We start from the raw sequence: 12,360 nt of genomic DNA, 5'->3' as shown, positions 1-12,360 counted from the left end.
TTACCAGGTACTTTTTAGTATCTGCTCGCCCGGGGTTCCAAGTGATCCCGACAGGTAGAATACAAGTGTGTTTGGACAGACAACACATCTCATTTGTTTCTTGTATCTTTTATACCACGTCATGACACCTCTTTTATCCAACTAACTCCTAGATAATGTCTTCATCAAATGAAACCCTACACAATCAAAGAGAAACCTGCTCTGTTCATAACGTACAGTGGGGCAAAAAAGTATTTAGTCAGCCACCGATTGTGCAAGTTCCCCCACTTAAAATGATGACAGAGGTCAGTAATTTGCACCAGAGGTACACTTCAACTGTGAGAGACAGAATGTGAAAAAAAAAATCCATGAATCCACATGGTAGGATTTGTAAAGAATTTATTCGTAAATCAGGGTGGAAAATAAGTATTTGGTCACCTCAAACAAGGAAAATCTCTGGCTCTCACAGACCTGTAACGTCTTCTGTAAGAAGCTTTTCTGTCCCCCACTCGTTACCTGTATGAATGGCACCTGTTTGAACTCATCATCTGTATAAAAGACACCTGTCCACAGCCTCAAACAGTCAGACTCCAAACTCCGCCATGGCCAAGACCAAAGAGCTTTCGAAGGACACCAGGAAAAGTATTGTAGACCTGCACCAGACTGGGAAGAGTGAATCTACAATAGGCAAGCAGCTTGGTGTGAAAAAATCAACTGTGGGAGCAATCATCAGAAAATGGAAGACATACAAGACCACTGATAATCTCCCTCGATCTGGGGCTCCACGCAAGATCTCATCCCGTGGGGTCAAAATGATCATGAGAACGGTGAGCAAAGATCCCAGAACCACACGGGGGGACCTGGTGAATGACCTGCAGAGAGCTGGGACCAAAGTAACAAAGGTCACCATCAGTAACACACTACAACGGCAGGGAATCAAATCCCGCAGTGCCAGACGTGTTCCGCTGCTGAAGCCAGTGCATGTCCAGGCCCGTCTGAAGTTTGCCAGAGAGCACATGGATGATACAGCAGAGGATTGGGAGAATGTCATGTGGTCAGATGAAACCAAAGTAGAACTTTTTGGTATAAACTCAACTCGTCGTGTTTGGAGGAAGAAGAATACTGAGTTGCATCCCAAGAACACCATACCTACTGTGAAGCATGGGGGTGGAAACATCATGCTATGGGGCTGTTTTTCTGCCAAGGGGACAGGACGACTGATCCGTGTTAAGGACAGAATGAATGGGGCCATGTATCGTGAGATTTTGAGCCAAAAACTCCTTCCATCAGTGAGAACTTTGAAGATGAAACGAGGCTGGGTCTTCCAACATGACAATGATCCAAAACACACCGCCCGGGCAACAAAGGAGTGGCTCCGTAAGAAGCATTTGAAAGTCCCGGAGTGGCCTAGCCAGTCTCCAGACCTCAACCCCATAGAAAATCTGTGGCGGGAGTTGAAAGTCCGTGTTGCTCGGCGACAGCCCCAAAACATCACTGCTCTCGAGAAGATCTGCATGGAGGAATGGGCCAAAATACCAGCTACTGTGTGTGCAAACCTGGTAAAGACCTATAGTAAACGTTTGACCTCTGTTATTGCCAACAAAGGTTATGTTACAAAGTATTGAGTTGTATTTTTGTTATTGACCAAATACTTATTTTCCACCCTGAATTACGAATAAATTCTTTACAAATCCTACCATGTGGATTCATGGATTTTTTTTTTTCACATTCTGTCTCTCACAGTTGAAGTGTACCTCTGGTGCAAATTACTGACCTCTGTCATCATTTTAGGTGGGGGAACTTGCACAATCGGTGGCTGACTAAATACTTTTGCCCCACTGTATCAGTTTGCGTTAAGGCACTGGAAGAGCAAAAGAACCCTGCTACAATCACGTCCAACTAGAAACAATATTCCTACAAAATTTACACATAGAATTTTTATCTTTTGGACATAGTGATGCAGTTGTTAAGTCTCTAAAAAGGTTCTTGGTATTCCTGGGCCATTTTTTCTGGAGTTTGCATGTTCTCAATTGACTGGATATGTAAATCTGTGGCTTACCCACAGGTTTTAGATATTAAAAAAAACACAAAAAACAAAATACAGGCTACTTACCAATACCAGTGTTAGCGCTCACCACCAGCATGGCAAAGTCAGGGCAATAACTTGTGAGGCCGAAGATGGTGGTCTTTAAATACTTGTGGTGTCCTGCAAGGTCGATGAAGGTGATCATCTTGGAAGAACTTTCGCAGATCTCCTCAGCTGTCCTGGACTCACTGTAGTTCACAACCTTTTACAGGTAACATACAAGACAGGCTGCACCAAAGGACAGAATTGAAATAAAACACGTCTTTTGTTTTGTTTTTACAGTTTGATTGTTTATTGTCAGGGATTGTTTACAAATATAAATATGCTAATACCCTGAGTTGTGGTGTGCAGCAATGGCAACAACAACCACAAAGTGTTTTTTCTCTACCTGACTGATTTTTAAGAGTCAGGTAGAGAATCAATTAGGCAGCACATTAAAAATATACTTGCCAAATTTCAAATGCTGTAGTTCTTCACTGTGTCTGACACACTGCATTTAACACTATGGTGAGAGGCCAATCTACAAAGCAGAAATATGACCCATGAAATAAATTAGTCAATATCTGATATATAGTTGTAATGAAAAGTTTCCATACACTCGTCATGGGCATGATGGTAATTTTGGGCTTCTAAAGGTGAAATTGTTATACACCATAAATCTTTATTATTATTTTTTTTTCAGGATTTCATTAGAGATTGTGAAGGCAAAATATATTTTAGAACCTACTAATAAACAAAAGATAACAGAATACAGTCCTTAACATATCTAAATAATTTAGCAATGGTAAAAGAAGAGCATTATGCAAAATTTCAAACTGAACTTTAAATAAAGTTACAAAGCTGTTTCAAAAAACAGAGCAAACAAAAGTTAAATGTCCCACATTGACCAGATGCTTCTGGCAGCAATTAAAAAGATCCTGGCCTACTTCTGGCTGAATATTAGACCACTCTCTAGAATTTTAGAGTATTTGAAGTGATTTTCTTGAAATCAATTTGGCTTTTAAGCATAGTCCACAAATTTATATTTTTGTGTTGAGGGTGTGGCAAAGACCATTCCTTGAAGCTTAATGTTGGCCTGCTTTATCCATTCCAAAAGCATGCTCCAAAAATGTGACAAGAAATTTATATCAAGTTAAAAGACACTAGAACCCTCTACACCACTTGTTAAAAGATTTAAATTTGTTGTTTATAAAGTCATTAAAGATGTATACTGTACAATCATTCCACCCTGGAAAAAGCACAGTTCAAAGAAATCACTAAAAGCCTCAAGGTAGCATGAATTCATGTCCATAGTGAATGTAAACTTCTGAATATTGCTAATATCCTAAGTGGCAAAGGGATTACCTCTCCTTTGCTGTTGAAGCCCAAGATCTCAAAGCTGATACTGGAGGTGCGTCCGGTCTGGATCTCATGCAAATGTCTGAAAAGGTTGAGCCGTGCACGGCCTCGTCCATTGTCCAACTCGCCTTGTGTCAGGACACCCAGCAAGGTTGACTTCCCAGAGTCCACATTGCCTAGCACTGCCACCCGCAGATCCAGGAACTGTTGCAGACCAAAACAGCAAGACAGAAAATGGGATCATATTTTCATAACCATTAAACAGCACTGTTTAAAAAAAGAACCCTTGGTGCTCTCTATAGTTAAAGCCTAAATGGGCAATGCTGTGATCCTTTTTAGAGTATTGCTGTGACACCACTGTTGTTTTGCCAGATTCAACTGGACTCTTTTTCCTCTACCATGTGTAACAGACAGACTCTTACCTGCTGATCATCAGGAACTTTTCGAACAAGGACTTCTGCAATTTTGCGCGTGTTTCTGTCTGAGTCGTAGTCAACCTCCCTCTCTCGGAGGAGAGTGATGTCAGCCCCGACTCTGAAATGAAAGAAAAAGACTTAAGTTTTATCATTCAATTTTCATTTAGTTTACACTGATCCCAATCAATTTACTGAGCAAAGCAGTAATAATTTTTCTTAGACGGCTTCTCCCAGTTTCAATTTATTTCAAACAGTGACTGGAAACCTGCCTAATGATTGTAGATTTATGTACCTAAGAAAATGTAATTAGGCATTCTGTGTCATGTGTGGAAAGTTAACTACAAAAATTAAAAGTGCTTTACATTACTATCAAAAAACAATTAAATAAACAAACAAACATTAGAACATTCAAGATTAGCAAGACTGCTAATGGTGAGTACAGCATAGAGTTGGGTATTTAGTACTTTAAGTAAGATTGCGATGGGATATGTCGCATTACATATTTAATAATCAATACTGATATACTGAACCTTCTCTAATTCCAGAGCTTAGTGTGTGTTAGAAAGTGCTGAGTTTTGGACAATGCCTGCCCAGGGGGTTGCTGGACATTCTGAACAGGGCCCGACTGCAGTAATCCAGCCAGGTGGTGACAAAGCCTTAATGGATGAAGTTATCTGAGTCAGTGAGTGATGGCCAAAGTTGAGAGAGATTGTGGCAGATTGGATATAAGCCTGGACTTAAAGTGCAGAGTCCAAAACAACACCCTGGTTGTGAACTTCTGGGGAAAGTGAGAGGAGGCGTCTGTCTGCGACAATGAGTGGAACACCAGTTTTCCACAGTAGGGCTTTGGGGGCCAGAACCAAGAGATCAGTTTTATTACTATTGATGCTGAAGTAGGTTAGATGACATCCATGTTCTGAAGCAATGCAGACATTTGACAAGCAATTGCGGGGGGAACTGGGTGGAGGGTTTGGTGCTGAGATAACATTGTGTGTAACAACACAGGCAGAGACCATCTGACAAACTGTGTTGGGTTGGAGAGGTAGGACTGAAAGCAGGAGATTACAGTACCAGTGAGGACAAGATATCTGGATATATGTGAAAGCTGGATGGTGTGAGAACAAGTGCCAAAAGCTGCAGAAAGATCTGGGAACTTGAGGATACTGATGTGGCCAAAATCATCTGTCATGATGTCATTAGCTATTTTGATAAGAGTAGTCTCAGTCCTGTGGTGTGTTCTGAAGCCAGACTGTACGGATTCATGGAGCTCATGGTTTGACATATATTGATGGAGTTGGGTGGCTCCTTCCAAACTTTTATGTCATGTCAAGTCATGTCACCAGATGAAGCACTGTTGCTGATAAATAAATTTGTTAATCTAGTCCTGATGTTTTTGTTAACAGTTCAGTTATTCAGGAGGGGCTCAGATAGGCCGATACTACTTCACATTGAAAGGAGCCAGCTGAGACTGTCGCCTCCTGGATAGTTTTCATGCTAGGCATGTCCAGCATAGACCCAGGACCTACTGGAGAGATTACATCCAACAGATGGCCTGGGAATGGTTCGATGTTTCCCCAGAAAATCAGGGTCAGTAATCTACATGTTACACTGATCCATATTATGAATGAAGCTTGCTAACCAAGCTTGCTAAGCTTAACAGATACTTAGCATGCCACCCTGTCCTCCAAACATAGTAATTTCTGGCTGCAAAAGAACCAGCATGACACTAACATTGTGGAGTCCAAAACTAATGAGTGACACCAGAGTGAAGACACTTATATATATTCTTTGGTGACGTCTTAATGTCAGCAAATAAATTGTACAAGATGACCTACTTCTCTGCCATCTTCTTTAAAGTGTTGAGTGAGGCCTTCATGTCAGCCTCAGTCAGGCCGACTAGCAGACCATTGTCTTCTACTCCTATCTGGTAGACAGCTTCGCCACGGCCCTCCTGCAGTCGCCACTTCAGCTGTGTGGCCAGATGCTCAAAGCGGTACTGTGTGGGGTTGACCAGCTTCAACTACAGTATAGAAAATACATAATGATACAGGTAGTAAATGGCCACAGTTTAACTAGAGCACTGCTTGCATAGGAGTTCTGAGGTAAAATAAAAAAAGTCAGCTACACTAAATCCAAGATTTTCAAAACTGAAGGATTTAATTCTTTAATTCTGATTCAGAAAGTCCTGATTATATTCAATTTAATTTTGACTCTGTCAGAAACATATACTTATGGTCATTTATCTTGGATACGTACCGTCGAAAGCACCCTCGAAACCTTGTAAATTACAAATATTTAATTCCAAACTATGTGACACTTTTTCTGCAATAGAGAAATAGTGTAAATCTAGGTATATAAATAAAGCTAACACTTCTGAGACCTCATCAGCATCACAGCAGATGCCATTGTGTCAAAGTAACTGATGATTAAACACAGAAAAATATGAAGGAGATTTTCCTGGCCATGTCTTTTTATAGCAGATACCCCCCCAAAGAAAACCATGAATCAACATATAGACATTACTTGTACAAACATTGATACTACTGAAAGTGAAAACCTACATAAGGGTTGTTGTTAATGTCTCTGACCAAACACTCAGAAACAGACTACAGGGTGGGCCATTTATATGGATACACCGTAATAACATGGGAATGGTTGGTGATATTAAAGTCCTGTTCAAGTTACGTTGAAACCAAGCACACCATTGTTTTTCTTGTGACATTACCAATAAGTTTGATGTGTCACATGGCCCTCTTCCTATTGAAAAAACAAAAGTTGTATCCAAGATGGCCGACTTCTAAATGGCCACCATGGTCACCACCCATCTTGAGGAGTTTGCCCCCTCACATATACTAATAACAGGACTTTAATATCACCCACCCTCTAGTGGTATGTGGGAAGTCTGCCCCACAAAATTTTAAGATTAAATAATATACCATGTTCTGACTGAGGGATTTCTGAAAAATTAAAACGTACAGCTGTGCTATCACTTCCGACATAAATGAAGTCAGAAAACTAAACAGCAATGACGTTTGTAAGGTACTAAAGCTGGGCTAGCGTGCATATAATGATGTGCTATGTGATGGTTAGCATAATATAAACACAGTGAAGTTGGAGGATGAACGCTAATCTTTTTCCATTCAATAAAAGTTAATGTGAGGGTTCCCCATGGTTAGGGACCAATACAACTGCATGGCAGGATGCTGTAAACAATCCATCCACAATATGAGGTTAGTTTTACTGCTGCATGGGCTGGGCTGTAGTTATGTCATAAGGTTTTAAAAACTGAGCTTTAAAATGAACAGTGGTAATAAAAACGGAGAAAGGCCGACAGTGATCACAGCCTTTTTTAGGGGCTTGTTCATATTAAAGAGAACAAGATCCAAAGCAATAAAACATGTTAAAAACACAACAGCCTTAATAAACGCAGACCAATTTGGACCTGGAAGTAGGGTTCATACTAGGGTTGGGCGATTGGACGAATATATCTACTATCGACAATAGGCTGAGCCCATCAGCGATCGTTTTTATAAGAGCGATTTATTTATTTGTTTGCCCATGAGTAAGTTTGCTAATAATGATGGAGCTAACACTCTTTTAACTCTTTCATCTGCGAGCAAATGCACCCTCCTCAGAGTGTGCCCAAATGCTTGTTGATGGAGCTGCAGAAGCTGGTGATAGCCTAGCATACTCAGCCAGATGGTGGACACGTACCTGCTCATGCAAGTTATGCGCGCATAACACGTCTGTACAAGCAGCACACTGCTTTGATTACATCCTTAGGTTTACCTCTTTCATCCAGTTAAAAGCCAAAGAAATCCCAAATTGGCGAGTTTATACTTAATTTTTTTTTAGTGCTGTCAGCTTTAATGTGCCGTCATCATGACTAACGCGATTAACAATTAACCCATCTGGAGCGCAAACTGAGTCAAAATCCCTGAAATGTCTCTGTCAACACACTTCAGGCAGTTCGTTCAAAGGTTTTTCATTCTGCTGTCCAGATTGGTTGAGCGTGTTAAAAATTTTAATCACGTTAATCGTGACAGCCCTAATTTTTAGGGGGGAAATTAGTTTGTCCATGTCAGTCCGTGCATGACTACATTGCTCTGCCCATCAAAAAGTCTGCGCATGCGCGGATATTTTGCCCATCGTCGATTATTGGACTGACGAGGTGGTACTCATTGTGAAAATTTTGAGAACCACTGCTCTAGTGGGCCCTGCCCAGCACAGTGGAATCCAACTGGCATTTGCCATAGAAAATGCCATAGAATACCAGAATTAGCAGATCCACCACTGGCAGACTGCAGTTTTCACAGATGAGAGCAGAGTTACCCTGAATACATGTGACGGTCTAATTCAGCACAGCTATCCAGCCCATAAACAGATGACAGAGATAAAAAATCTGATGTTTTTAAGTGGGCAGTAATCAATTTTAGGAACTGTAAGGAGCTTAGGAAGAAGGATGCCTTTATGCCATTAGGCTAAAATCAGACAAAATTCGGGTTCCTTCCTGCTGGTTCACCAAGTTTATTTCAAAACTTTGAAGATATTTTAGGAACCTAAAGAAAATACCTATAATAAGAATATACAGCATTTAACAACAACCTCACCACTGGGTGACAGTTTTGATGACCACATTTTTAGTGTAGTTATCAATACCTTCCTAGTATGTTAAGCATTTTATTAGCCCACTGCTGAATTAATTATTCATAAAATGGTTAAAAATATGGAATCACCCAATATTTGTCCATTTATGTGCACGAACTAACTAATCAATCTAAGATATGCAACATAATTTTCCTAGTCTTTTCCACAATTATTTAATCCTTTCTCAGATAGCTGTTTTTAGTAGCACCAATTGACTCTTTTTTTTTTTTTTTATTTGTAGCCAAACATGCTCTCTGTCACACAGTTGCTGCTGGTGGTAATAAGTTGGACTTTCTCTTGAGTTATCACATTCACAAGATTTTCTAAAAACTTGACATCTGACCTTGAGGTCAAGGCTACTGAGATTCAAACTCATTCGAGACTTTTAGCAGACATCAAACTGAAGCTAAATCCCTTCGTTCATGAGTTATCGCGTTCACAACCTTTTGTGTTCACGCCATCTGCTTGCTCATCGCCCAGCAGGTGATGGCAAGACCTTTTATGGCTGAGGGTTAAAAAACTTTAACAGCTTACAAATGAAAAGAAGTTCATCACATCATAATAGCTGACCCACATCCACCCATCCACATTAAGGGGACGGCCGTGGAGCGTGTGAGCAGCTTCAAGTTCCTGGCAGTCCACATCTCCGAGGATCTCATCTGGACGACCAACTGCTCCAAGCTGGTCAAGAAGACTCACCAGGGCCTCTTCTTCTTGAGGACTCTGAGGAAGAACCACCTGTCCTCAGACATCCTGGAGAACTTCTATCGCTGCACCATCGAGAGCATCCTGACCAACTGTATAACAGTCTGGTACGGGAATTGCTCTGCCTCGGACCGGAAGGCGTTGCAGAGGGTCATGAAAACTGCCCAGCGCATCGCCGGAGCACCACTTCCTGCCATAAAGGACATCTACAGGAAGCGGTGTCTGAAGAGGGCTGGGAAAATCATCAAAGACCCCAGTCACCCATCACATGGACTCTTCACCCTCCTGCCCTCTGGGAGGCGCTACAGGAGCCTCCGGACTAAGACCACTAGGTACCGGAACAGCTTCTTCCCCACAGCTGTCAGACTCCTGAACTCTGCCTCCTGACATCTGACCCACGTTAACACACGGACTGGACATACACACACACACAACCACCTACATACACACACAATGGACAACTGTACCCTCAAACACACAATAATAACATGGACTGAACCACCACTCACAACCACTAGCACTTTATATAGCCTCTTAACTGCACTACTGCATAGTTCTGTGTAAATAATCATACGATAATTTTTAATTCTACAACTGTTTACAACCTGCATAGTTCACATTTCTGTATAGCTGTATATCTCATATTTCTGTATAGTTTTTCATATTTATATCCTGTTCATAGCCTGTACATACTTATAGTTATAGCATATTCATAACATACTTCATACCGTGTACATATTACATACCGTAATAGACCCATTTCTGTAATATACTCACATATCTATATCATTGCTAATATATATTGTAATATATCTATATCACTAAAACACTTCTGGATGGATGCAAACTGCATTTCGTTGCCCTGTACCTGTGACATGTGCAATGACAATAAAGTTTAATTCTATTCTATTCTATAATTTGGATAAGAAACAGAAGGTTAGTTACCTTATATTCAATGTTCCCTTCTTCAGCCTGGAAATGTAGAGAAATGTAGGGATAAGGTTAGTTAACACATTAATGATATGAACAAAACTGTTCTAACTATAACATAGATCATGTAGTCAAAGGTATGTTGCCACCCTGGCAACAGTTTTTCAATTTTCAAATCCAGAAGAAAGTGTTCAACTCCCCAGAATGTTGGTAACAGAGACACTCAGCCGTCATTCATCACTGCCAGGATGAACTAAAACACTAGAAGTCGCCACCCAGAGAGGTCACTGTGGGTGTGTTTCTCAACAGCAGGTATATAGCATATAGCAGCAGAATTGTGTCTCAACTACTTGTTTACCTACAACATGCTGTTGTCAGTTTCATAGTATAGGTCTTAGCATATGTATTGACTTAATGTGTTTTCATGTTTGAAAGGTTTTCTTTGTATTTGTTTGTCATCTTATACAGTCAGAAAAACACATACATATATCTCTGAATCTGCAATTTGTCATATTTATATGCTGTATTCTACTTATTGGAGGGCAGATTACTCTTTATATACTCCTTACATCTTGGATCTTTCTCTGTATTAGACATACAGACAAAAACTAAGAAACAAAATGATTTAACTACATCGATCTGCTTTTTTCAAGATTTAGTGGACAACCTCAAATTCTGCTTTTTCAACTTTTCAGGGCCTGACATTTTTTGGGCCATTTTCTTAGTTTCTCTTCGCACACTTTTCATTAATCTAGTAATGTATGTATTCTGGATGTATTCATATATGTGTGTGTGTATTCTCATTAAAATCTTGCTAATGTATTTATTTAAGTGAAGCATCAACTCTAAACAAACACTATTACTACAGTCAGGTTTCCAGATGTGCTGTTACATATCACTGTGTTAAGAAAACATACTTTTAGCTAAACATACTTATGTGGCCCCTCCTACTGCATGCCCTTTTCTGCCAACCGGATTTAATAATAATAATAATAATGGATTGCATCTATATAGCGCTTTTCGAGACCCCCAAAGCGCTTTACAACTCCACTAATCATTCACACACTGGTGGAGGCAAGCTACAGTGGAGCCACAGCTGCCCTGGGGCAGATTGACAGAAGGGAGGCTGCCATATTGCGCCATCGGCCCCTCTGGCCATCACCAGTGGTGAAGTGTCTTGCCCAAGGACACAACAACCAAGACTGTCCAAGCCGGGGCTTGAACCAACAACCTTCCAATTACAAGACGAACTGCCAACTCTTGAGCCACTGATTTAGTGAAATCCTCCTGCAATTTCAGTTTCCTGCGATAAATTACATTGTGATTAATCACAATCTAATGGATTGCTCAGGCCACTTCCTTTATTAAGTGGATTAGTATCTCAATTACTAGTCAATTGCCTTTGCACTGCGTACTTCATTTTAATATGTTTTCTCAACGGTTTGCTATTCCATATATCTCCCACCATTCTTAACTTTGCTCCAGTCGAGCTAAAACGTATTTGACTATTATAAAAATGTAGAAAAAAACACAGATTATTTTGCTGAATTAGTATTGCTGAATTCTTCACTTCACTTTATGAGAATGCGTCAAAATCTCTGGCCTCTGCGTGTGGAATGAGTTTCCTTCAAACCAGACAGCGGTAAAATATTGTTGTGTAAAATCAAGGTCATATAAGAGTATTTTCCGCCATGTTATAGGTAGCTGTATGGTGTAAACAAAGTGTAGCCGCAAATAACCTGCGCTCGACTATGGTTTGCTACAGTATCACTAGCTAGCTTAGCGGGCTGGAGGTCCCATAATCATGCCCAGGCTATAGAAGGGTAGCTACCTCCGGTGGTAAATACGGCGGTGGCGTTTTGTTCCTGTTGTTCTTTTTGTTCCTCCTTCTCTTTCCTCTTTTGCCTCTTCTCGTTCGCGACTTCTTCGACGTTATCCTATCATTATTACCCGAACCTGATCCCTGTCTGTCTCTGTTGTGTCCGACTGACACTGCACCACCTTCGGACAAATCCACCATCGCTAATCTTGGAGTGTCAGCTCCTAGCTTAGCTTGAAAGCGTAGTTTTCCGTGTAAGAGCAACTCACGGCAGTCAAGTAAAATGTAACACTGCTCGGCGTTGTAACATCACAGCGTATAAAACACACGGCCTGTGTGTGTGAAAACCTACAGTGAAGGATGCTCTCTCCTCAGCATCCCCACAACAGTTGGCAAATCTACTCACGTTTCCGGCTGCAACTTTCAAAATATTTCAGTGG

The 12,360-nt window shown here is 40.7% G+C and overlaps 1 protein-coding gene across 1 annotated transcript in view; it reads right to left on the bottom strand.

Annotated features, from left to right (window-relative positions):
* The window catches only part of gtpbp2b (GTP binding protein 2b), a 30,324-nt gene extending 17,997 nt beyond the window's left edge, over positions 1 to 12,327 (bottom strand). The window contains exons 1-6 of the mRNA XM_026172014.2: positions 11,933 to 12,327; positions 10,117 to 10,143; positions 5,655 to 5,839; positions 3,826 to 3,937; positions 3,410 to 3,607; positions 2,093 to 2,267 (exon numbers count right to left, since the gene is read on the bottom strand). Of these exons, the coding sequence (XP_026027799.2) occupies positions 2,093 to 2,267; positions 3,410 to 3,607; positions 3,826 to 3,937; positions 5,655 to 5,839; positions 10,117 to 10,143; positions 11,933 to 12,121 (886 nt within the window). The 5' untranslated portion in view covers positions 12,122 to 12,327. The remainder of the gene's footprint in view (positions 1 to 2,092; positions 2,268 to 3,409; positions 3,608 to 3,825; positions 3,938 to 5,654; positions 5,840 to 10,116; positions 10,144 to 11,932) is intronic.
* Positions 12,328 to 12,360: the final 33 nt, after the last annotated feature.

Source organism: Astatotilapia calliptera, chromosome 6 (genome assembly GCF_964374335.1).
Source record: "Astatotilapia calliptera chromosome 6, fAstCal68.1, whole genome shotgun sequence".
Taxonomy (NCBI): domain Eukaryota; kingdom Metazoa; phylum Chordata; class Actinopteri; order Cichliformes; family Cichlidae; genus Astatotilapia; species Astatotilapia calliptera.
Note: the sequence above shows the minus strand (reverse complement) of the source record. Positions and strands in the feature narration are given on the sequence as shown.